The following is a 27,234-nucleotide window of genomic DNA, read 5'->3' on the forward strand; positions in this document are numbered from 1 at the left end:
AATAATAATAAAGTCAGAAATGTAAGATCAGTGTACTGCTGGAGATCAGAATTTCAGAAGAACTTTCTTTCCCAGATAACAGTGATCGATGCTGTTTTTAACTTTTGCAGACCAAACTCATCTTTGAATTTCACAGACGGTCATGAACAGGAACAGCAGGAAAAGTTCCACAAAAGCCATTTTAAAAATTATGAAGATAGCTTAGAAACTAGGACAGTGGGTTTTAAAAAAGTAGATTGAAGAATGTGGGTGTGCCTTTGGCCTGCTCAGAACATACCAGTGTGCTGCAGGTGCACAGTCTCAGCATAATACCTCCACAGGCTCCCTGACCCTAAACCCCTAGCACTGAAACCATCAGAAAAATGGATTTTGCATACATTATACAAAGATGTTAAAGACCAAGCTGAAAAATTAAAACATCAGATGAGAAAATTTGTTTGCCAAGGAAAATTCATATAAATTACAGCCCTTTTTAGTATGGTGCTGTCAAACTGCAGTCATTTCTAAAAAGAAAAGCAATTAGTAAACTAGATACCAAGAAAAAGTTCTAAGAATCTTACTTTACTTTTTAACTAGAAAATAAGAAGTTACAGCTTGCAAAAGAAAAAAAATGTGCTATTAAATAGAGTATGAAATTCCATTATGGAAATCCCCTTGTCAAAAGAACCAAATATTAACAATGTAAAACACTGTCTGGATGTATATGTGAACTTAATAACAACAACAACAAAACCCCCCAAATCCCATTTAAACATTTACATAAATTTAAAACAAAATCTAAAACATCTGCTTTTAAGAAATAAAGACCCTGGAAACAATGTTATAATTTTCCACACAAACATGTTTGGCATTATAAACAATTCATAAACTTTTAATACTAAAGAACTCAACTAACCGGAAATTTTCAGTAATAGGATTTTCAAAAATTTGCTACAATGTTATTGTCAGTCTAAGTGTGCCTATTTCATTCCTTCTTATCTTAACCTGTCAAAAGTCTGAAAATTATATACTATAACACCTTATAAAAGCCTTTTCTGACTAATTCAGAACAATTATAGTAAATGCAAGAATAGCATAACATTTAATATACAAATGCCAGAAATAATAACAACAGTGACTATCCCTAGAACTCTAGATTGACAGTGGCTTAATTAAGTTTTTAAAAACATTCCTTCCATTCCTTTAAAGTAATTATAGCTAATCAACTCTATTACTTTTTGTCTTTCATAATCAAGAAGGTATTCTTGAAAAACAACCTAAGGACAAGTGCTTAGGAAAGGAAATCTATTTCTTATTAGCTCAATAATGCTAGGGTTAAAATTTGTTAATTAAAAGGGGGAAAAAGTACTCTATCAATTTTTGTAGAAACAGAACCTGCCCTATCTCACACATTCCTGGTATTTCAGTACTGAGTTACTGCAATAAATAGCACATCCGTCCTCAGAACTTTCATTGTCAAGGGCAGAAATAAAATGGAGGATGAATTCTGGGATGTGAATCCCTCCCACTGTCCTTCAGCAGGGCATGTCCACCTCTCTGGGGCTGACTGCACCAGTCAAGTATTTGGCTGGGGCTTCCCTGGTGGCGCAGTGGTTGAGAGTCCGCCTGCCGATGCAGGGGACACGGGTTCGTGCCCCGGTCCGGGAAGATCCCACATGCCGCGGAAAAGCTGGGCCCGTGAGCCACGGCCGCTGAGCCTGCGCGTAAGACTTCGGCTTTTTTTACGTGCATGTGTGGCCCCAAGTTCCTAAAAACGAATCTGGGAAAATCCATCCTAAGTTTTCTTAATACATAAAAACTAAGCTTTAAATATGTTCCTAGATACTCTGATGACACACTCACATGAAATGTCCCATTATTATCCTGAACATGAAATTTTAATATGAAACATAAATGAAGTTTTAAAAGTAAAGAAAGATAAGGAGTTTGGTTATTCCTCAATTAAAAAAAATTTAACTGTAAAAAATTTGAATTCTTATAATTACTTAATTATACAGTGATCTCAAAGAGCAATTTCCTAAATAATTAAATTATAACACCACCTCAGTTACATGGCAACCTAAAAACCCAATACAGAAACCACCCATTTAAAAAACAGAAACAAGATTCATAAGTGGTGAGTACCAGTAAAAATTATCCAGAAAAAGAAAACAAATAACTCACTTTGGAAAGAAGAGATTTTTATTACCTGGTAATGTCCACAATGAGAAATAACCAGAAAAAGAAAGAAAAAAAAAACAATAGAAAAGGTAGAGATTGAAAAAGAATACATCAAAGACAGAAGGCTCCACAAGTAGTAATTTTAAAAAAGCAAAGCTGGAGGACTGGAAGAGGAGGAGCACAAAAGCAGTAAGTAAAAAGCAGAATCCCAACAGTGAGGAAAAAGGAGCCGTATAAAAGCAGCTACTGCCTTAGGACCAAGCACAAGTAGTCTTTTAGGTCTTATTAGCTATTTAAGAAAACTGGTACTGGATGTATTCATTCATCAAATGTTTACTGAGCACCTACTATGAACACAGGACTGATCAACGGGGGTGGGGAGGAATCAAAGTGGGGTCAAACACAAAAATGAATTAGACAGACACCGTCCTCGTGAAACATGAGTTCTAATGGGCAGACAGACATTAATAACTATTACAAATGCTATAAAGGAAAAATCCAGTATGCAAGGAGTGTGTACAGCCTACTGAGCATAGAAAGGCTTCCCTAAAGTGACACTGTACTTGAAGGATGAAAAGGGATGAGTCAGGTGAGCAAAGAGTTGGGGGGAAGTGGAGAGGAAACAGCATTCTAGGTAGACACATCAACAAAGACCCTACCACGGGAAAGTGCTAGGGGAGTTTTAGAAGCTGTTTGGGGTGGCTTGGTCTCTTCTGCTTCTCCCTTCCCTGCAGCTTAAGTGGACCTGCTTAAAAGGAGTTTTTCTTCTCTTGTTGCCTCTTCCCTTTGTCTGCTTCTCTCTTGCAAGGTCAGTTGGCTTATGGTAAAACCTGAAGTTTAGGATTAGGTTTTCAGGGAATGAAGGTGGGAAGGGGTTCCCTAGGATGCTCACCTCAGCTAACCAAAGTTTAACGTTACCAGCCGAGACCCAAGCTCTCTGATGACAAACAATCCCCTCATTTTATAGATGAGGTCACTTTATTTGCCAAAGGTCATATATTGGTCAGCTCTGGGTGCATTTTCCAATTAGCTGCTCATTTTCTATTCACTGTACACCATACTCATTGATTCATCTAGTTCCTATATTGTCATATTTTTGCCCTATCCCATCTAAATGATTCTCTAAGAAAAATATACCCTTAATACAATTTTATTTCTCTACTGATCCCATTTGGTTTAAGATTCTTACCTTATTTTGGGGGAGGGAAGGGAGAGGCTGGCGGTGGTGAAGGTGATGGGAAATAGAAGATTGCTAGTGCCTGAGAGAAAAGGATCTTTGTGAAAAGAAAAACTTCAAACAGATATACATTCTATGCTCTGAGGACACAGGTAGATTTACCATGAAGTCAATTAAGTTTAAGTTTCAGGTCCTTTACTTGGAAAAGTCCCTTATAAGGCTTGGCTTATTCTCCTTTGAGGACACATGAAGTAGCAGCAACCCCTCTCATTCCCAGGGGATCCTCTCCAGCTATCCCTGGGGGTGATCTTGGTATTTCCACCAATGATGCCTTATCCCAACATTTGCCCAGCCCCAGAAATAACCTGTCCCTCTTGGACCACATGATCCACGCAGACCCAACCTTTAACTCTAAGCAGAAGGATCTGAATAAGTGCCGTCCAGCTCCCTGCTGGGGGTGGAATACTATGACCAAACTTCAAGGACATTTCTGGGGGAGGGGGCAGCGGTCCAGCCAACTGAGATCAAAGAGGTGGAGTTTTCCCAAGGCAAGAAGCATCCTCTAAGCAAAGTGAAGGAAATTAGAGATGTGCCATTACCTGTAACTGCTTTCAAAAAATTTCTTTCAGCTTTACAACTATCAATAAATAATAAGAAACAATAAATTTTGATCAAACATACTAAGCAGGAATCATTTTTTGGAAAGTGCCAGACAGTTAATATTTTAGGCTTTGTGGGCCATTTGGTGGTCTTTTTCCACTCTACACTGTAGTGTGCAAACCCAGACACAGATAATTTGGAGATGCTTGTGTTCCAATAAAATTTTATTTACAAACTCAAGCAGGCTGGATTTGGTATAGAGGCCATAGTTTGCCAAGCCTTGGACAAGAGGAAAGATTCTCTCTATAGAAAATATAAGATTGTTGTCATGTAAAGAGGCGATTGATAAATATGTGGCCAAAAACAGTAGATAAAAAGTATTAACGGGGCTTCCCTGGTGGCGTAGTGGTTGGGAGTCCGCCGGCCGATGCAGGGGACACGGGTTCGTGCCCCGGTCCAGGAAGATCCCACATGCCGCGGAGCGGCTGGGCCCGTGAGCCATGGCCGCTGAGCCTGCGCGTCTGGAGCCTGTGCTCCGCAACGGGAGAGGCCACAACAGTGAGAGGCCCGCATACCGCAAAAAAAACAAACAAACAAGCACAAACAAACACAGAAAAAGGTATTAAGGAGATGTATCAGTCAGTAGTAGCAGAAATAAGTTATAACAGTAAGAAGCTATTTTTCTGAATTTTGTAATGTTTATGGTATTTTTTATTTGTTGTGATCCTTTCTCATACTAAATAACCATTCATTTTTGTATTTAGTTTTTGGATTCTTTTTCTTAAAGACAGCCTCTCCAAACTGAATAAGCTTCAGACTACAAAACCTGGATCAGCCATACCTGGAGTGAGAAAATGATGCATCAATTAGAGCAACAAAATTCTGAATCTAAAGGAAATGAACTATCTAAGCCAATATATTCCTTTTGCCAAACCAAATTTAACAGTTATTTTTTAACATACAATGACCTTACCCACTAAGAAAACGGGCTAAGCAACTTAAAAAAAAACCACTGAATAAAACAGGCTGGAAAGGCCAATGGTTATGTTTTTTGGGGGTGGGCAGGAGGGAGGGGATGCTTTTATAGTCAAATCCTTCATATAACATTCCTAATAGATGATTAAATAGCATTTGCTTGAACGCCTGCTGTAATGAGGAGCTTACAACTTGAGGGAAAAAACTATCTCATCATGGAGCAGCTCAGTTAGAAAATTATTAATACGTAACCTAAACCTGTTTTCCTAGCAATTACCACTCATAGGTATTTTAATCTTTAATTATCCATTTAAACACCTGTTGAGCGATTGCTATGTGACAGGCACAGTGCTAGGTACTGTAGCTACAGCAATATAAAAGTGGAGGTGTGTACTGTCCTCACTAATTACAGCATACTAACTCCTGTGTAGCGGCAAGAACATTCACTTCCCTAGAGATATGTCCCCACAACCCTATTTCTCAGGTCATCTCCTTTCCAGCTAAAATTTATTTTGATCATTCATCATCTGACCTGATTTATGGATTCCTTATCAGTCTGGTAAAATGAAGTAGATGATATTTAGATGTGGTCTCATCAATGCAGGATATTAGCTAAATGATGGGGGAAATAATTTATGCCCAATCACAAAAAGGAATGCATGTACAGCCTCATTCTCATCTATCACACTGCATATTGGAGACACACGGGATTGTCTTTGTCTAACTCATTATCGTTTCTCATACCCTGATCTTCCATTTCCATTCCATGCTCCCAAAGGCAAAACACCCTGCATCTCACCCTCCTTTTACCTGGCTAACTCTATTCATCTTTCAAATCTCAGTTCAGAGGTCATCTATGGGACACCTTAAGTGTTAACACTTAACCTACTATTATAGCCTACTACTTATGAGGATATGCAACATGAGCTTGCCTAACAAAATACTTTGGTCAGCTTCAGCCCTCAAAAATTAGAGGGAGAAAGCAGTGCCTCTTTTCACTAGGCCTTAACAAAGAAGACTCTTCAAAAATGTCAATGGACTGGTTAGGTAATTAGATCCTTTCAAACTACACAAATGAGTGGGTTAAATATTTTTTAGTGGACTGGAAATACTAAAGAATAAAATGAAATACAGAATTAAAAGTCAACAAGAAGCAAACATGCTGAGAAACTTAAAGTTCGTTTGGAAAAAAAAAAAAAAAAGCCTGGAACAGGAAAAATTACAATCTCTGATGTAGCTAGTACAGGGGTTTCCCCATTAGTACTCACAGATACTAAGAACAACTCTCCTAGAAGGAAGCCTAATGGAATGTTTCCTTGACAGCAGAGTTGCCATAAATCCTCTGCAGTCTAGCCCATGTACTCAAAAAATATAGGCAAGCATTACTCAAACAATCTTGCCTACGTGGAACAGTAATAAGTTTATAAAACAGAGAGAAAAGTTTTTAGTAATTAAGAGGGATGAGAAATATTACACAATCAAAGATAATATAATATACAGTGTAAAAGAAAAGCTATAACTGATTGGCAATAACCCTAAAAAGTATTACCATGGTCAAGATGAATAAATTCATAAGATGATTAGATAATTTGCGTCCTACAGTAACAACAGACTTTGGGGCAAGGAAATACAACACAGTAAAATATATGGTACCCAAAATGTTCACACAGATGACCTACCTTATCATATAGGCGTTATAATAAGTTCAGTTCGGTCTATTTAAACCAGAGTAAAGGAGTAACTCATTTTAGAAAGACTTCCATCAAAACTATTAAAATAATTCAAATCTTACATTTATTAATTCAAACCTTCAGAACCTTAAAATTATCCAAAATTACTCAGGCAACTGGAATTTTCTAGATCATCAAGAAAAATACCCACTCAGTTTATTAAATAAGGCACAATTCAGCTATACAATGGGATACTATACAGCTGCTTAAAAAAAAAAAAATAAAGAGGCTCTTCAACTCATGATAAAGAAAGACCTTCGAGATACATTGTTATGTGAGAAAAAAGCAAGATATAAAATGAAGGGTATAGTATGCTAACATTTGTGTGCAATAGCAGAAGCAAGAATAAATAATTTGCATTGCCTAAATATGCATAAAACCATCTGGAAAAAGACACAGAAAGCTAGTAACAGTTGCCAGCTCTTTAGGGGTTTTTTGTGTGTGCATGGGTTTTGTGTCAGGCAAGGAAGGACCGGGCAAATAAATGTAGGATAGGATGAAAGAGAAACTTTTCATACACTTAATTTTAAACCATTTCAAAAAATTAAATATTGATTTGAAAAATACACACACAAAAGAAAAACAAAAGATCTATTCATGTCATATCGTGGTATAAGTCTGAGAAAAATAAAAACATCATCTTTCTGATTTAGAAAACTATAACCAAGGAAGTATTTCTAGTAGCTTTTAAAAGCCTTCCCCTTAAAAAGAATTAGAAGTGAACGTTGATGAAAATAACATACTACAGTGTCTAAAGCTATAAAGAGAAAAGCAAACTTTGGCTAGTACAGGGAGATAGCCTATGTCTGTAATGAAGGTCAAAGTCTATGATTTCTTTCACAAACTTTCCCTTTGAGTTTTCTGAACTCTTAAACATGACTAATCAAGATAAGCAAGTTTAAAATACAGTTGGCTCTATCTCCCATATTTGTTATTATATATGCAGCAATTCATAATTATCCAAACTTTTAAAGACAATCACAGGAATGTGCATACATATTATATATATAAGCACATTTAATTTGCTTGACTTTCATATGTACAATCAAGCTGGGGAAGGACATGCAAAGAGAAGGTTAATCTAAGAGTAAATAACAATTTAAATTCAATGTACAATCTAACTTAAGGACTTTAAGTACAACATCTGAGACTCCCCCATACATTATGCATAAGAATTAGATAGGCAAAAAGGGGGGTGGGGATTGCAGATAGGAAAGAACGGTTCTGAAGTTGTTTTTACGATTTACACTTTATAGGGCTTCCCTGGTGGCGCAGTGGTTAAGAACCTGCCTGCCAATGCAGGGGACACGGGTTCGAGCTCTGGTCCGGGAAGATCCCACATGTCGTGAAGCAACTAAGCCCATGAGCCACAACTACTGAGCCTGTGCTCTAGAGCCCGTGAGCCACAACTACTGAAGCCTGCATGCCTAGAGCCTGTACTCCACAACAAGAGAAGCCACCACAATGAGAAGCCCATGCACCGCAACAAAGAGTAGCCCCCGCTCGCCACAACTAGAGAAAGCCCGTGCAGAAATGAAGACCCAACACAGCCAAAAATAAATAAATAAATTATATTTTTAAAAAAAGATATGTACAAGCTTCCATGCACCTATTTAAAAAAAAAAGATTTACACTTTATTACAATTTCAGAGACTTAAAACTGTAGTGTAAAACATTAATAATGATCTAGTCAGTAATTTGAAAAATAAATTTACTCAATAAAACAAGCTTTATATACTTCCTCAGAGAGCTCAATGTTGCTAGTTTCAAAAGGCAATTTTTATTCTAAATGCATGAGCCAACATTTCTAACTCTGGTTATTATTACTGAAATCGAATGACCATGCATAACTAGATGTTAGACTGCAACCCCTACAAAGGAGTAGGAAACTGACTGTATTTAAAAGGTATATCATACTAGTTTTTCTTTTAAAAGAACTTTACCATTTAATAGATCAAGAACTTGTGGGTAGCAGGGGCAGGAGAGTGGGGAAGATGTGAGGATTTTATATAATAAGAACAGCTCTACTACCAACTTATAAAAACTAGTAACTGGAGTTCCAGCATTCCTCAGTTTTCAGCAAGTTGGTCAATGAAAATAGAGAACCAGGAAAAACCCCAAGCTTCCAAAAACATGAAAGACACTCTTACACCTTTACCGTCTGCAAATCTAGGATCAAAGTTGTGACTAAAAAAGTACACCAGTATAGTAGAGAGTAAACATTTTTAATAATGGCACCTAAAGAAGGTTTAGGTCAGTGAGAGACCAAATAAATAATCATGTACTGTATCTTGGTAGGATTTTCACTAGCTTTTATATATATGATAAACTTACCTTGCAGGTCCTGCCTGTCCCCCACCCCCAATACTTCTAATTGTTAGAGACCTGCTGTCTCTCCCCAGGGACAAGCACAGGTGCTACAGCTCAGTCAGTTTAGATTCTCTCCCCAGAATTTAGAATTCCAAACTGAGTCATAGGACTGAGGAGTTCAGGGAAGAGATGAATGGAGTTGAGAGAAGTTCCACTGACTCCTGTTGTTCTCAGAGCTTCCCAGCCTCCTGCTGTTCCTGAAACTTTATTGTTCAATTCTGTTTTGGATTCCATGGGATCCTCTGGTAGCCAATATATTCCTTTTTCCTTAAGCCATAACATTTCATTTACACATCCAATGAAGCACTTATCACTGAATGACTTGTTATAGATTCCTATGTGAGGTATGCTTCACCAATAAACTGTTCAACCTCTAAAGACAAGGGCCATGTATGTACCCTCAGCCCTAGCACAGTACTTAAAATGCAGTATGCACTCATTCACTGGATGAAATAAAGTGAGAAAGGTGAAAAGTGAAAGGATTCTTTCTTAGAATCATATTAATTATTGCTACATTATCAAAATTATTTAAAATACTTTTTCAAAAAGGTAGAAACTGCTAATCTGTGCTATTTAAATTATTTTTAGATGACAACAGTTCTCTTCTTGGCACTTCATTGACCAAAAAAAAATCTACATGACATAGTGAAAAACTTCAGTCAATGCAACCCCATTCCTAATATTTTAAATGCCACAAAACACAGGAATTTGCTTCCACCACAACCTCCACCCACAGAAAAGGGGAGTGAGCAAGGGTTTGGGGACAAAAAAAAGCATACCAAAGTCAAAACATGTTTTTAAAAATAAGAATGTACTTTCCCCACTAATTTTCAAAGCATGTCAAGGCCAGTAAGATGAGCACAGAAGCAGGAAATAATTTCCAGTACATTCAGTTAAATAAACAAACAATGTCGTGGTTTTCAAGTGAACCTAAAAAACAGACAGTGCTCATCTTTTAGAGAATACTCAGTCCCATCCATCTGGATCTGGTTCACATTTATAGAATATTTCAACAGTAGAACACACATTCTTCTCAAACTTACGTGGAATAATCATCAAGACAGACCACATTCTGGGCCATAAAACACAACAACAAGGAATTCATACATTGTTGTCTGTTCTCAAACTACAATGTAGGAATCAGTATAAGAAAGACAGCTGGAAATTTTCAAAACATTTGGGGATTAAATATACTTTTAAATAACACATGGATCAATGAAGTCTCAAGAGAAACTTTAAAATATTTCGAACTAAACGAAAATGAAAACATGGCTTACCAAATTCTGTGGGATGCAGCAAAAGCAGTGCTTAGAGGGAGATTTATAGCACTGAATGCATGTATGAGAAAAGAAAAAAAGATCTAAAATCAATAACCTAAGCATCTACTTTGGGAAACTAGAAAATGAAGAGCAAATTAAATCCAAAGTAAGCAAAAGAAAAGAAGAAAAATAAAATTTATAGCAGAAATCAATGCAATTGAAAACAGGAGGAAAGAAATCAAAAGACAAAAAAGAGATAAGACACAAATTAATAACATCAGAGTCCAGAAGTAGACCCACACAAACACATCCAACTGATCTTTGACAAAGGAGCAAAAACAATTCCGTGGAGAAAGGATAATCTTTCTGAAATATGGACATCCACTTACAAAAACAACAAAAAATCTAGATACTGATCTTACACATTTCACAAAAATGAGTTCTCAGTTGATCACAGATTTAATTGTCAAGTGTGAATCTAAATAACTTCTAAAAGATAACATAGGAGAAAATGTACATGACCTTGGGTTTCATGATGACTTTTTAGGAACAAGAGCAAAAGCACAACCTGTCAAAGAGAAAACTGATAAATTGGGCTTCATTAAAATTAAAACTTCTGCTCTGCAAAAGAAACTGATAAATGAGTGAAAAGCCACAGACTAAGTAAAAATATATACAAAATGCATATATGATAAAGGATGTATATCCAAAATAGGCAAAGAACTCTTAAAACTCAATAAGAAGAAATGAACAATCCAACTAAAACTTGGGCAAAAAGACTGAACAGACACCTCACCAAAGAAGATACACAGATGGCAAGTAAGCATACAAAAAGATACTCAACATCACATGGCATTAGGACTTGCTAATTAAAATGATGAGCTATGACGATAAACCTATTAGAATAACTAAAATCCAAAATACTGCTAACACCAAATGCTGATGAGAATGTGTAACAACAACAGGAACTCTCATTTATCCCTGGTAGGAATACAAAATGCAACAGCCAGTTTGGAAGACAGTTTGTCAGTTTCTTACAAAGTTAAACACAGGTTTCCCATATGACGCCGCAATCATGCTCCTAGATATTTACCAAAATCAACTGTAAACTTACGTCCATGCATAAACCAGCAAATGAATGTTTATAGCAGCTTTATTCATAACTGCCAAACATTGAAGAAATTGCGATTTCTTTTAATAGGTGAATGGATAAATAAACTGTGGTATATCAACACTAAAATGAAATATTTTTCATCAATAAAAAGTAACAAGATATCAAGCCACATACAGGCATGGAGGAATCTTAGATGCATATTGCTGAGTGAAAGAAACCAGTCTGTAAATACCACCTACTGCATGGTTCCAACTATGACATTCTGGAAAAGGCAAAACTATAAAGAAGGTAAAATATCAACAGACCCTAGGGTTTCAGCAGGAGAGAGGAGGGATAAATAGGTGGAGGAGAGGGTATTTTTAGGGCAGTGAAACTATTCTGTGTGATACTGCAATGGTGGGTATATGACATGCATTTGTGAAAACCAAAACCTATAGATCTGTACAGACTTAAACCTAGTGTAAACTATGGACTTTAGCTAGTAACAATGCATCAATATTGGTTCATCAATTTTAACAAATGTATCATACTAATGCAAGGTATTCATAATAGGGGAAAGTGGGGGTGGGGAGAGGGAGACAGGGTAATGTAAACCCTCTATACTTTCCACACAATTTTTCTGTAAATTAAACCAGCTGAAAAAATAAAGTCTATTAATAAAAAAAAAATACAAGCTAACTATTTATATTAGAAATCAGACCTTCAAACATAAATTTGGACCACAGCCAAGAATAATCAGATAATTGAGGAAACGGGAGCAAAGAAGAGAGCAACTACATGAATATTAATTGAAAATTTTTTTCAATGATGAGAACTTAAAAAAAAATTAATATCTTCAGATATATTTAATTAGTTATTATTGCAAAAGGAGGCGGGAGGCTGCTCTTAAAATACAGCAACTAGCAAATGCAGAATACTTTGATGGAAAATAAAAAATAACACCTTACCATTAAAAATTCAAAGATAAATGTCACAATATCTGGTATCCAATAAAAAAGTTACCAAGCATGTGAAAAAGCTCTTGCCATGCTAGAGCAAAGACAGAACATGTTAAGTAGAAACTCAGAATATACTTTTTTAAATCCAAATTAAACCCCAGAGATGAAAACTATAACATCTGAGATGAAAAAACTAACATCTAAATGGTATTAATGGCAGATTAGACATTGTAGATAAAAGATTAGTGACTTTAAAGACATAGCACTAGCTACTATCTAAAACAGCGAGAGAATAAGACAGAAAGAAAAAAAAAGAGCTGTACAGTAGTGAAGTCTAGGACAACTTCAAGCAGTCTATATGTGTCTAGCTTTTTTGAAGTCAAACTTTTTTTTGGGGGGGTGGATATCTGGGGAAAAAAAAGACTGAAAAATTTCCAACCTTGATATATACTTACTATAAACTCACATATCCAAGAAGTTTAAGAAATCCCAACATAAGAAACAATAAGAAAACTAGAGCAAAGCACATCATAATCAGAGTCCTTAAAACCAGTAATAAAGAGAAAAATCTGAGAAGTAATCAGAGAAAAAAGACATGTTGTATACAGAAGATTAAAGAAAAGGACAACAGCAAATTTCCTGTCAGCAGTAACTGCAAACCAGAAGATACTGGAGCAACATCTTTACAGAAAGAAAAAAACCAAAAAACAAAAAAACTATCAATCTAGAATTATATATCCAGAGAAAATATCTTTCAAGATTCAGGGCAAAATATAGACTTTTTCAGAGATACAAAGCTGAAAGAATTTACCAGCAGCAGACCTGTACTACAAGAGATGTTTAAGGGGGGGAAAAAAAAGAAAGAAAGAAAGAAAAGAAAGAAAAGGAAGGAAGGAAGGGAGGGAGGGAGGGAAAGGAAAAAATACTCTGAAGAAAACTGATAGCAGAGAGAAGTCTGGATCTAGACAAAGGAATTAAAGGCAACAGAAATGATAACAAGTGGATAAATACAAGAATTTTTTTTCCTTACCATCAAATCTCCTTAAGAGATACTTGAATCATTATGGCAAAATAACAATGTATCAAGGAATTTAAAGGTAAAATGTATGGCAACAATATAGCATAATGGCTTGAAGGGAAGAAATGGAACTGTACTATTGTAAAGTTCTTATACTAAATGTGAAGTGATATAATAGCCTTTGCAAGTAGACTGTAATAAGTTATATACTGTAAGCCCTAAAGCAACTACAGAAACAAAATAGTTACAACCAATAAACCAGAAAAGGAGGTTAAAGGAAAATTTAAAAATACTAACCCAATCTAAAGAAAGCCAGAAAGAGGAGGAGGAAAGGAACAAAGAAAATGTGAGACAAACAGAAAACAAGTAGCAAGATGGTAGATTTAAACCCAATCATATCAATAATCATCTAATTAAATGTAAATGGCCTAAACACCCGAAGTAAATACTACCAGACTGGGCTTAAAAAGCAAGACCTAACTATGTGCTGCCTATATGAAACCCATTTTAAGTATAAAGACTCAAAGATATTAAAAATAAAAGAATGCAAAAAAACATTATGACACCAATCAAAAGAAAGCTTCAGTAGCTTTATTAATAACAAAGTTGATTTCAGAGCAAAGTATATCAGGGACAAAGGGGGTCATTTCATGACGGTCAACTCTTCAACAGGACATAACTGTTGTAAATGTTTATGCACATGATAAACAGGTTCAAAACAAGTGAAGAGAAACTGATAGAACTGCAAAGTGAAACAAATTCGTAATAACAGTGGAAGAACTTAATGCCTTTCTCTCAAAAAATTGATAGAGCAAGTAGACAGAAAATCAGTAAGGAGAGAGACAACTTAAACTACACTACGGACCATCTTGATATAATTAACATTTGCTGAACACTCCACACAACAGTGGAATACACATTATTTTCAAAGGCATGTGCAACGCCAATTTAGACCATATTCTTATCAATAAAAAGGATCCATGTAGGGCTTCCCTGGTGGCGCAGTGGTTGGGAGTCCGCTGGGAGGATCCCGTGTGCCGCGGAGCGGCTGGGCCCGTGGGCCGTGGCCGCTGGGCCTGCGCGTCCGGAGCCTGTGCTCCGCGATGGGAGAGGCCACAGCGGTGAGAGGCCAAAAAAAAAAAAAAAAAGGATCCATGTATTTTCTAACATAATAGAATTAAGTTAGAAATCAGTAACAGAAAGACATCTGGAAAATCCCTAAATCTTTGGACACTAAATTGCATACTTCTAGAAAACCTGTGGGTCAAAGAAATGAAAAGGAAAATTAGGAAGTATTTAAATGAAAAATAAAATACAACATGTCCAATATGTGGGATGCCAGTAAAGCAGTATTTACAAGAAAATGTATAGCACTAAATCTCTACATTAGAAAAAGAAAAAGGTCTCAAATCAATTACCTGAGTAGTTACCACCTTAAAAAAGAAAAGCAATTTAAACCCAATGTAAGCAAAAGGAAATAATAAATATCAGAACAGAAAACAATAAAATAGAAAACAAGAAAAACAACAGAAATCAGTTAAACTTAAATCTGTTAAAAAAATCAATAAAATTAACAAACCTCTAGCCAGACTGATTAGGACAAAAAAAACCTTACCCACTATTTACTTCCAAATAATACAGGAAAGGCAAAAGTGGGTAGCGATATAAAGCAAACAAGACTGGCCATGAGTTGGCCAGTCACTTTAGCTTTATCACTAAAGCTCAGCGATACGTCCACGTAGATTCATTATCCTATTTTACTTTGTATATGTTTAAAAGTTTCCATAATAAAAATGTTAAAAAAAGCATGAGGTAAATCTATATGTACATAATATAATCTGCCCAGAATATGACCCCTTTCAGGTAAAATGCAGAGATACGTATTCATATACATACATACAAATAAAAAGTAAGGGAAAGAGACACATCAAAACCTCAAGAGCTTTCTATGGGGCCTAATTGTATTAGGGGATGAGAGGTGTAAAGGGCTGTTTTACCTTTTAACCCCATATAGTGCAGACTGCGTGTGTGTGTGTATATGTGTGGTGTGTGTGTATGTGTGTCTAAACAATGAGTATAAATGGGTATCACTTTTGTACCTAAAAAAAAAAAAAATTAATGGCTAGTACGGATGATATGAAAACTATATAACTACAGAAGGAAATAAGACAAGTGGCAAATAAAACAGATTTGCTTGCCAATGGAAATCCCCACTATGTCAATTTTTGTTAAATTAATCTACAAATCCAATGCTATTTTAAAGCAAATATTCTTTTGGTGGGAGATGGGGTGGGAGGTAAAGTCTTGAAGAAATACTAAGCATAGGCATATAAAAATAGCTAGAAAATATTGAAAAGGAGAGTAATGAGGGACTTTAATCAAACTATGTCATAATTATAAAGCTACACTAATTAAAAATTTGGTATACTGGCAAAGAAATAAACAAAAAAAATAAGAGAATGTAGAAATGGATCTAAGTACATCTGGTAAGACAGCGTTTCAAATAGATGGGAGAAAATCAATTGCTCAATAAATGACATCGTTTGTAAAAAGGTAGCACTGGCTTTCTACTACCTTTGTTTTCCAAAGTCACTTCCAGAAAGATCAAAGATAACACGTACAAAGTAAGACCACAGAAGTACTAGGAAATGAATGGATAAAGAAGATGTGGCACATATATACAATGGAATATTACTCAGCCATAAAAAGAAACGAAACTGAGCTATTTGTAATGAGGTGGATAGACCTAGAGTCTGTCATACAGAGTGAAGTAAGTCAGAAAGAGAAAGACAAATACCGTATGCTAACACATATATATGGAATTAAAAAAAAAAAAAATGTCATGAAGAACCTAGGGGTAAAACGGGAATAAAGACACAGACCTACTTGAGAATGGACTTGAGGATATGGGGAAGGGGAAGGGTAAGCTGTGACAAAGGGAAAGAGAGACATGGACATATATACACTACCAAACGTAAGGTAGATAGATAGTGGGAAGCAGCCGCAGAGCACAGGGAGATCAGCTCGGTGCTTTGTGACCGCCTGGAGGGGTGGGATGGGGAGGGTGGGAGGGAGGGAGATGCATGAGGGAGGGGATGTGGGAACAGATGTATATGTATGACTGATTCACTTTGTTATAAAGCAGAAACTAATAAAAAAAAATAAAAATAAAAATAAAAAAAAAAAAAAGAAGTACTAGGAAAATGTGAGTAAATATTTTTGCAGTTCTCAACTAGGATAGTATTAAATAAGAACTTGATATACTAGAAAGACTATCATATTTAACTACACAAAATTTAAAACTTATGCAATGACCAAAAATACTTGTTGAAAAATAAAATATGAACTGCCAAAAAAATACTGTAAAATTACTATCCCTAAAGAGCTCTTTAAGTCACTAAGAAAAAACAACCCAATAGAAAAATGGTCTAAAGACAAGAATAGGCATTTCACAGAAGAAATATAAATGACCAACAGACATGAAAAAATATTTAACTTCACTAAAAACTACAAATCAAACAATGAGATTTTTTTGACCAGTGAAACTGTCAGAAGCAAAAAAAGATTTTTAAATTCCAGTGTTGATGTGACCACACAGAGTTTGGTAACACCTGTTTTGTAAGACAATTCAGCAGTATCTATTACTATTTTTTAATACTCATGCTTTCTGACTTCACTGCTTTGAATTTACTCTATAGAAATACTTGGAAAGGATACATAGAAATAGGTATTTGAATGTTCATTACAGCACTGTTTATAAAAATACCCATCGTTATGGGTTGAATTGTGTCTCCCTAAAAAATATACTTAAGTCCTAACCCCTGTATCTGTGAATGTGACCATATATCGAAAAAGATTCTTTGCAGATGTAACCAAGTTAAGATGAGGTCATTAGGGTTGACACTAGTCCAATGACTGGTGTCCTTATACAAAAAGAAGACAGAGAAACAGACAAGTAGAGAACATCCTGTGATGATTACATAGGTAGAGACTGGAGTGATAAATCTATAAGCCGAAGAATATCAAGGATGGTCAGGGCCTCCCTGGTGGCGCAGTGGTTGAGAGTCCGCCTGCCGATGCAGGGGATACGGGTTCGTGCCCCGGTCTGGGAGGATCCCATATGCCGCGGAGCGGCTGGGCCCGTGAGCCATGGCTGCTGAGCCTGCGCATCCGGAGCCTGTGCTCCGCAACGGGAGAGGCCACAACAGTGAGAGGCCCGCATACCACAAAAAAAAAAAAAAAAAAAAAAAAAAAAAAAAAAAAGGATGGTCAGCAGATGCCAGAAGCTAGGAGATGCATGGGACAGATTCTCTTTCAGTGCCGCCAAAAGGAACCAACCCTACCAACACCTTGATTTTGGACTTCCAGCCTCTAGAAATGAGAGAGATTAAATTTGTTTTTTAAGCCACACAGTTTGTGGTACCTTGTTAAACTAGCCCTAGGAAACTATTAGAGGTTAATAAGCTATAAGAAATACATAAAATGTAGGATGTAGTAATGAAAAGGATGCAACAGATACAAATGAACATGGAAATGTTTGAAATATATACAATACAAGTGAAAAAGTTAAGTTGCAGAATACCACTTTTCTGGTAATTTAAAGAGAACATCTTTTCCCCCCTTCAACTCCTCACTGAAATCCATCCTTTTCAAATGTTGGTCAAGTCAAATATGGACTAGACTGCCTCCCTCTGTAATCTTCACATGCACTGACACCTTCATGATCTAACTCCACTCCTAAGGCCTCGATAACCAACACTGTACAAAGGATTCCAACAGCTCTAATCCTACAATTTCTACTATTTAGCCATTTCCACAAGGAGGTTCTGTTGTCATCTTGAATTCACAGAGACAACCAAATATTGACATTTTTTTCTTCACAATGTTTCTAGAATAGAGCCTTGGAATGGCAACTAGATTTCATCAACTGTGAACTTGGACTGATTGGTAGTGGCTGTGTGTAGGACAAAGTAGGAAAAAATGCTGTGAGTGATAAGTGGTGTCTGCCATGAGAGCAAAGGCCAAGGATTTACTATCCTTCATAATCCTTTTTCTGTACCGGATGCTGCTACGATTCGGGTTCCTTAGCCAGGCCAGGTCTGGTCTGCTAAGATAATGAATAAAAAACTGTTTAGTAAACTTTAAAGTGTTAATTATTCTTATTATGAATAATAATTTCCAGTTTTCCCCATTCCTAGATCCTTCCTATCTTGACATTTTTTGAATCAAAATCTTTGTGACTTCTCCCTACTTAGGGACTAAAGCTAAATCCCTAGGTTTGACGCTCAAGGTCTTCTAAAATCTGGCCTCGATTTATCTTTCGAACTTATCATTCACTATCTCCTCAAGCAAATACCATTCTCAGTTCTAGCCAAGTCAGTCTATTCAGTATTGCCGAACACTCCATGAAAATTTTCTACTCCTAAGTTGCTCTCACATTTCCCTACACTTGAACAGGGCTAATTCCTTGTTCTGACATAAATTCTGTAGACCATTGAAGGTTCTCATGCTCAAACCCCACAATGATGTATTAAAACCCACAGTTTTACACCTATCTCTCCTCTCTATTATTCAAAACTTTATTATATGCTGGCTTGTAAAACTATCTTTACATGCATATTTTGTCTTCCCTGGCTACTTAGTGAACAACTGAGGGGTAAGGACTAAATCTTCCCTACCCTTTCCATGTAGTCCAAGATACCGGGAAGGTGTTATGTACTCAGCAAATCCTCAATTCTTGATCATGGCTATATTTTATTAATAAGAAGAGAGGAAACCATTTGATTAGCTTCATGCACTGCATACAAATCAATAAGCTCCTTTACTACTATGAATGTTTCTTAGGTATTTAGGTATCCTCTGGTATTTTTATGGCAACAAAAGTATTCACCTTACTGGAGGGAGAATCTCACTTAAAACTTTTTATTTTGGAACCAAAAAAAAAAAATGATAAACAACTTCACCTCTATTTTAATACTTAAAAACACTAGATAGTTTTAGCTTCTCCAAGTTTAATATGAAAGTTTAACTTTAAAATTAAGCTTTAAAATATTTCATTGTCCTAAAGTTACTGTGCATTTGTCTGATGATAGTTTCGATCTCCTCATATTTTTAACAGCATTTTATATTCCCAGATGTCTTTCACATTTCCCTTTTGTTTCAATTTATCTGGTCTTTAATGAGTACTCCTTTTATAGAGGCAGATTTCTATAGTAATCTTCAGGTCAAGTAAAAAATAAGTTAAAAAGCCAAATCATCATGGCAGAGGAACCGAGGACACAGAGGACAATTAAACTAACAGATAGTCATTGAAATATGAAGTTACTACAAATCTTTCATTTGATTTTATTTTCTAAACGGAGTTTTTCTAGATTCACCTCTTCAACATTACACCAGTTATTTGGTTTCTTTAAAAAAAAAAAAAAGGGTAATAGGGACTTCCCTGGTGGTCCAGTGGTTAAGACGCCATGCTCCGTACAGGGGGCCCGGGTTCCATCCCGGTCAGGGAACTAGATTCCGCATGCCGCAACTGAAAATCCCGCATGCTGCAACTAAGCCCCGGCGCAGCCAAATAAATAAATAATTAAATAATTAATTTTTTAAAAGATGCTTTTCTAAATAAATAAAGGGTCATAAAGTCCTTTACAACACATTAACTCCAAAGGGAAACTAATGTTTTCTAATAATTCCACTCTCTTATATTAACACTATAGTGATGTAATCCTCTATTTCCAAGAATACTGATAGATACAATAAAGAAAAACAATACATTTTTGTTACACTACATTTATGAATATAGTTAAATATGCCAAATGTCTTCTAATTAGTAAACAATACTTTAAAAAATACTAGATTGTTCAGTTATACACCAATAAGAATTTTATTTACAGTTAACAATATATATTATATTACTCTGGAGAAGAGTGTATAAACTTGTTTTGCTTCCAGACCTTTACAATGAAAGTGAACTCTATTAATAATGCTGAGTTCTTATCTATTGGATCAAAGCTATGACTCTCAGACAGAATAATTTATAATGGAGCTGAACTCCATCTGCTCTTCTAAACCTCAACTTTTAATCATTCTAAAATAATGAAGTCAGTTCACTATAACTACTGAGTCTAACACTTAAAACTAAAAACTTTAAAAAAACCCAACAACCTTATTTTTAACCTTAGATAATAAGCAATAAAAGGTAACACCAAACTATCATATCACTAATAAAGTTTCATGTAAGAAATGAGGTTCTAGATGGAACTGGTTAACAAAAGAGGAACTCTTTAAAATAACTCCATCTTAATTAAAAGGCATACTTATAATAAGCCAAAAATTCCTTGTAATTAGAATAATTAATAATAATAATTCAAAGTTAGTTGAGAGCTGATTATTCTATTACTAATGCTTTTTAATTGTTTACCCTGGTCTTTCTACAGTAAGATATCTATCAAATTATGATGCTAAGAAAAAGGTGAGTTAGAAATGGGAATCTGCAGTGAAATGACTGTAGATTATTTACCTTGCACTTAGATATATACTATCTTTGTCTCCACTGAGCAAAACACACATATGCCAAGGTTAACAGAAGCTCTGTTCTTTCCCTGCTAGAGCCCCTGGCAACTAGAACATTTAGAGTGGTAGAGCATTAAAGGTGGAGAGACTGTGGTGTTATCTGTCCAACCACTCCTTTTCAGACCAGGAAAGTGAGGTTCAGGAAGGTGGATACTTGTTCACATTCACAATTAATTGGTGGCGAGCATGGACTAAAATCCAGGAACTCCTAACTCTTATACCAGTACCCCTTTTTTCCTTTCCAGTCAGCAGCCAGAGGGGCTTAGGCTGCCCAGAAATTCCCCAAAGAGGTCTGTTCCAGCTGCTGCTTAACTCTTAATTTACATACTCTATAATGTACTGACTTTAAGCCAAAATGTTAGAATTTACCTAAATCAAAACAAATACAATATACAGTTCAAGATTTTACTTTAAAACCTCCCTGCCAGTAACAAGAAATCTAAACCAAGTAGTGAATAGTATTAATGACAACATTCTTTCACGTGCTTCTCCAACTCCCAGAACACTTTGTAAGTGGCCAGCGTTCTAACTGCTTTACACACATAATTGCATTATTCTCTGAAATCCTTGACTAAGTCCATTTTACAAATCTAGGCACTAAGGCTCACACTTGTTAAGAAATATGACTATACTATAGAGCTAAGAATAATAAAAAAAAGGATATATAAACCCAGATCTGCTGGATTCTTCTAAATCTCCTGTGCTTATAGTTCACCCCATATGACACTCACTTTTGTACTCACCTTTTTCCTCTTCACTAGCCTAGGTTGCCTTCATGTCTTTGTCTATTCCAAATCCTGTGAATTTTTACCTTTTTTTCTCCTTACATGTCACCCAAGGTGGAATACATTCCCAGCACTAACTTCCCTTTCGGACTGCCTCAATTTAGGGCTTCATCAAGACAATGATCCCTCTTAGGCACCTCTCTCCCTAAACCTATTTAAGAATTTAGAACAGAAACAAATGTTGGACAGCTACTGCTACCAACTACATTAGTTCAGCAGAAGAATTAAACCACTTCATTCTCCTAATAAATGAAGACTGAAGTCCAGATAACATCTGTATTAGAAACTGAAGGTTTTAACAACCTGATCAAGCAATGAGAAATGCTGAATGAACTCCTAAGGAGTAAACAAGTTAGCTATTATGATTATGCAATCAGTAAGTATTCAGTGATCTGTATGCTGGTTATTATAAAAATTATAGAAGACTATGTAGGCATAAGGTCTAATCTCCCAGAATTATATATAGGGTGAGAAAACAAACAAAAAACTAAAGACTTTAAGCAAGTTAAAACAAGTGCTGAAGAACTAAAGAAAATAAAAATTAAACTTAGTTAATAAAAATGCCTTCTTAAATATCACTAAATCCTGAAACAAACCAAGTGAGTATGCAGGGAATGGTAATACTCAACATTTCTAACCCCAATCCATCTGGACCAGAGGGATAGTATAAGGTTTTGTTTTCTCCCAATCCTTAATTTCTTACTTGTTCAGGAACGTATATATATATTTTTTGGCAAGATGGATATACTCTTTTCTTGGCAAGATGGATATACTCTTTACAGAAAATAAGTTAAATCACACACATGAAAGGCAACAGAACTAGCTACAAAACTAGACCTAGTAATCTTGTTTTTAACCCTTCTTAATTATTGTTCTAAGAAAATACCACCAGCTAATAAATTGCAACAGAACTATTAACTTTATGCAAAATTACATAACATATATTTCCATATTTACATATAACTTTAAATGAACCCTCAACTTTTTCAAAATCTATTTTTAAAAACTGTGGTAAGGGCTTCCCTGGTGGCGCAGTGGTTGAGAGTCCGCCTGCTGATGCAGGGGACACGGGTTCGTGCCCCGGTCCAGGAAGATCCCACATGCCGCGGAGCGGCTAGGCCCGTGAGCCATGGCCGCTGAGCCTGCGCGTCCAGAGCCTGTGCTCCACAACGGGAAAGGCCACAACAGTGAGAGGCCCGCGTATGCAAAAAAAAAAAAAAAAAAACTGTGGTAAAACTATAGCTTTACTGAAAATTCACCTCCTCCATGAAAACAATCAGTAACCTAGAGTTTCATTAACATCTAGGCATATTTACATCTAGTGACACATGCATGTTTCTCCATACTTTTTCTGCTGGTGGTTTTATACCTGCCTTTTCCCCAGTTCCCTTCCTTCATGCCCTCTACCTAAGGGGGATGAAATCCTATTGGGGTCTTTTGCTCCTTTATCCCACTAGCACTGCTTTAATTCACACCCTCATCATATTTCATGCAGATGATTGTAAACATGTATCTGATCTCCTTTGCCTCCAATCTCACAACCCTCAATCCACCTTCTATAATAGAGTGCCTCCACCTTTCTCCCCAAACTTTCTAAAAGTCAAATCTGATCTTGTGGTACCCCACTAACTAGTGCAATACTTCCTCAACTGCATCTCTTACACCTATGAAATACACATTGTTACCTGAAGGGGTTAGAGAAATGCTGTCCTGAAAGAGTTTATGGACCAAAGATTGAGGGAAAACCTATTAACATTTCCAATGTGCTTCAGGATTACCCTATTAGAAAACAGTGGATTTTTGCAGTGGTTCTCAAACTGTGATATAAGTTGAAGACTTCTATTATTGTTGCTAAAAATAGAAACGTCCAAGTTATGCCTCAGACCCAATGAATTTGAATATTATCTAGGAATTTGGCCTAGCCATATGCATTTGTAATAATCTCCCCAATGATTCCAATGCATACCTAAACTTGAGACCCCTTCTTGCTCCATAACATGCTATTAGGAGGTCCCCTGACTTCCCAAGCTGTTTCATACCTCTCATCAACCTGGGGGGTAGTCGGCCCTCCAAATCTCTGGACATGGAGGGCTGACTGCAAGGGACTTGAGCACCCGATGACGACTATACCTACTAATCTTAAATGTTCAGCTACTGACCATTCTAAAAAGCATTTACTCATCCTCTCTTCTGATCTCCTAAACCTTTATAAAAATAATAGCATCGGGCTTCCCTGGTGGCGCAGTGGTTGAGAGTCCGCCTGCCGATGCAGGGGACACGGGTTCGTGCCCCGGTCCGGGAGGATCCCACATGCTGCAGAGCGGCTGGACCCGTGAGCCATGGCTGCTGAGCCTGCGAATCCAGAGCCTGTGCTCCGCAATGGGAGAGGCCACAACAGTGAGAGGCCCGCGTACCGCAAATAATAGCATCCACACATACAGTCCTTCTAACCCACACAACCACCCCAAGAGACAGTATTCCTATTTTAGAAAAGAGAAAACCAATGCTAGGACAGGGGACTTAAGAAACTTGTCCAAAGTGACCATATGAGTTTAAACCCTGATCTGCTGATTACAAAGCCAGGATACAGGATTTTCCATTGTGACATGCAGCCTCTTGCACATCGCTCTGAAGTATTGACATAGTCATCAGTTTACACATTTGTTTCTCTTTTTAGATATAGTAAGCTCCCTTAGTGTAGGCATCAACCCTGATTTTGACCTCAACATTTAGTTACTCAATACATATTTGTTGAGTGAAAGAAGGAATGAAACTCCTTGAAAGCTGGGACTACAACTACTCCTGTTTCATTTCCTGAATTCTTAGATAGAGTTCTGAATACATCTTGCTAAACAAATTTGGTCTGACCTATATATCTCATTGCTTCATTTTTTTTTTTAATGAGACAATGTATTTCAGTATTGTACAAAAAACTGCATAGTCAGCAAAGGAAGAAAAAAAAGATTGTTCCAGAAATTTAACATATCATTCTTTACTCTGTAATAATTGGAGACGTCAAATATTAAAGTTAATCTCCGCAACCATTTCACACCACAAGAGCAGGTAACTACAACAGTGTGGTTTTAAATGACAGAAATTCATTCTCTATCTATCGCTGTATTCTTCCACATCAGTCATTTTTTTGAAACCAGTAAACATGACAGGTAAGCACAGAGCAATTAGTCAGTATACTTGGGTATAAATGTCATGTCCTTCCTGCTTAAAGTTAATGTGTCTGGTAGGTAACACACGGTACAACTACTTGCTTTCTGATACAGATTACACAACAAAAGTGGTAAACCCGCAAACTTTAAATAATGTCACTTTTAAAGTACTGAAGATTTTCCCAAGTTGAAAATATTCAAAAATTAGTGCTGCTTTAAGTCTTACACTTTAATTATACCAGTTTCTGATGAAAAACAGAAGTTATTATTCCTTTCATACCACTTTTAAATAAGTCAATAACAAGTAAGAAAAAAACTCTTCTAAAACAACATGATGTAGTGGAAACTACAACGGAGTAGGCATCAGGAGTCCTGGTTTTCTAGTTCTGGTTACATTACTAAATTGCTGGGTGACTTCGGGCTCACTGGCTCAGTTTTCTCATTGGTTTAAAAAGTGTGTGTGGGGAGTAAAGGACCTGAGTGCCCTTACCGTTGTTTCCCCCCGTTCTCATTTTAAGCCACCCCCCTCATTTTATTCTTCTAATCAGGTCTAACTTCTGAAATCTGAAACACATCTGAACTGAATGTAATGATTCAATCTCCTACTGGATGGCACAGGATACAAAGGGTAAACTCCTAGAAAGTTAACAATCTGGTAACTTCCCAGAACCTGTCTAATCCTAACTTCTCAAACAGGCAGGTGGAGTCTGGTTTGACACACTTAGCACTACTAAGAAAAGCTGTAAAAGGTACAGCCCTGTTGGCATTTCCCTCGGTGCTTCCCGGGTTCCAGTGGCATATACTCCGCAGGTGTTAAGCAGTAAAGGGGGGAGGAAGGGACCCAAACAGCGTTCCAACAAACTCAACCACAGTTCAACCCAGCCAGCGCAGTAAGATGCAGCCTAACGAGGCCTACCCCGCAGAGCAGAACCTCCCCACCCGCAGAAGTGCCAGCAGCCCGTGTAATGAACGCTTCCGTCAACAACACACATTCCCCTTCCCACAGCAGAGCTGCTCGCTCCCAACCGGCCATCGGGGCTTGGACCAGGCCGCACTGCACCAACCTAAGAACCATTCTCAGACCCCCAAAGGCCAAGAACTGCTGGAGACTGCGGTTCCTCTGCGCTTGGGGTGGGAGAGCAACATCTCCCACCAATGGAAAGAAAGAAAGAAAACAAAACAAAACAAAAAACCCCAAAACCAAAAAACAGTGGAGAGGAGAGAAAAACCAGGCCCGGGCGAGACCGCTGGAGAAATAAACCTCGTTTCTCTGCAATGGGGAGCAGTAGCATTTCCTGCCCTCGTTCTGAACAGACGCACTCGACTTCATTCCCTCCTGAGAGCCTCAAAGGAGGTTAAAAAACCACCTTATGGTCCGATTCATTCATATTTGGGCCTCGATCCCCGACCGACCCACTCCTGAAACCTCTGGCATTGTGAAGAAAGGCGCCCCCAGATCGGCTGTAGAAGGAGAAGCGAGGGCCAGTCCAGGGGCCCAGTTACTAAGATCAAGCAGCTCGGGCAAGAAGAAAATCCCCGTGAGGCCTGACAGTAAAGTCTGAGTCAGCAGCAAAGGCACGGACCCGGGTCCGACCGAGCAGGGCTCCAGGGCAGGCCTGTGGAGGTGACACTTCCCTGCGTGCTCCCCGGGCAGGTCCGGGAAGCGGCGTCCGGCCGCGCCGGCCCGCACCCAGGAAGCCGGGCCGGAGGGCCGACGCGGGGCCGGGGCCGACAGGAGGCCTGGCCGGCAGTACCACCGCCCCCCCGCGCCGCTCCCGCCTCCTTCCCCACTCCCACTTCCCGGCCCTCCAGCCCGGGCCCGTGAGATAAGGTCGGGGGCGGCGACGCGGGTCTCGGCCACTGACCACACATTTCTTGCCCAGGAAGGTGAAGAGGGACTCGTTCTCCTGCGGGGTGAGCAGCAGGGACCCCACGTTGGTGACCCTCCGCGGCGGCGGCGGCTGTTGCTGGCCGGAGCTCATGGTTTCGCCGGCGGGGTAGGGAGGCCAGGGCCGTCTCCTACAGCGAGTGGGCGAGCGCTCGTCCCCTTTCTCGGTGACAGGGGCGGGAGGAGGGTAATCAGAGGCGCAGCATCTCGCAGCTCCGCCGGCGCGGGGAGGAGGCCACGGGAAGGAGGAGTCGACGGCGGGCCGCGCTGAGAAAAGGAAGCTCTCAGCTCCGGCCGGGCCAGGATCTGGCCGGAGGCTCGTTGTCTTCGCACTCCGGCGACTGCGCTAAACTCCCAACTCCTCCTCCAACCCTCCTTCCGCGGCAGCGGCGGCAGCGGCGGCGGCGGCGGCGGCCGCACAATCCAACATGGCAGCGGGGACGGGCGAGACCACAGGACGCAAGACGCGGGGGAGCGCGCCGGAAAC

The 27,234-nt window shown here is 38.0% G+C and overlaps 1 protein-coding gene across 1 annotated transcript in view; it reads right to left on the reverse strand.

The window, feature by feature from the left end:
• The window catches only part of WASL (WASP like actin nucleation promoting factor), a gene marked incomplete at its 3' end in the record, with an annotated part of 52,768 nt that extends 25,868 nt beyond the window's left edge, over positions 1-26,900 (reverse strand). The window contains exon 1 of the mRNA XM_079711843.1: positions 26,725-26,900. Within this exon, the coding sequence (XP_079567969.1) occupies positions 26,725-26,841 (117 nt within the window). The 5' untranslated portion in view covers positions 26,842-26,900. The remainder of the gene's footprint in view (positions 1-26,724) is intronic.
• Positions 26,901-27,234: the final 334 nt, after the last annotated feature.

Source organism: Hyperoodon ampullatus (genome assembly GCF_949752795.1).
Source record: "Hyperoodon ampullatus genome assembly, chromosome: 9".
In the NCBI taxonomy this organism is placed as follows: Eukaryota; Metazoa; Chordata; class Mammalia; order Artiodactyla; family Ziphiidae; genus Hyperoodon; species Hyperoodon ampullatus.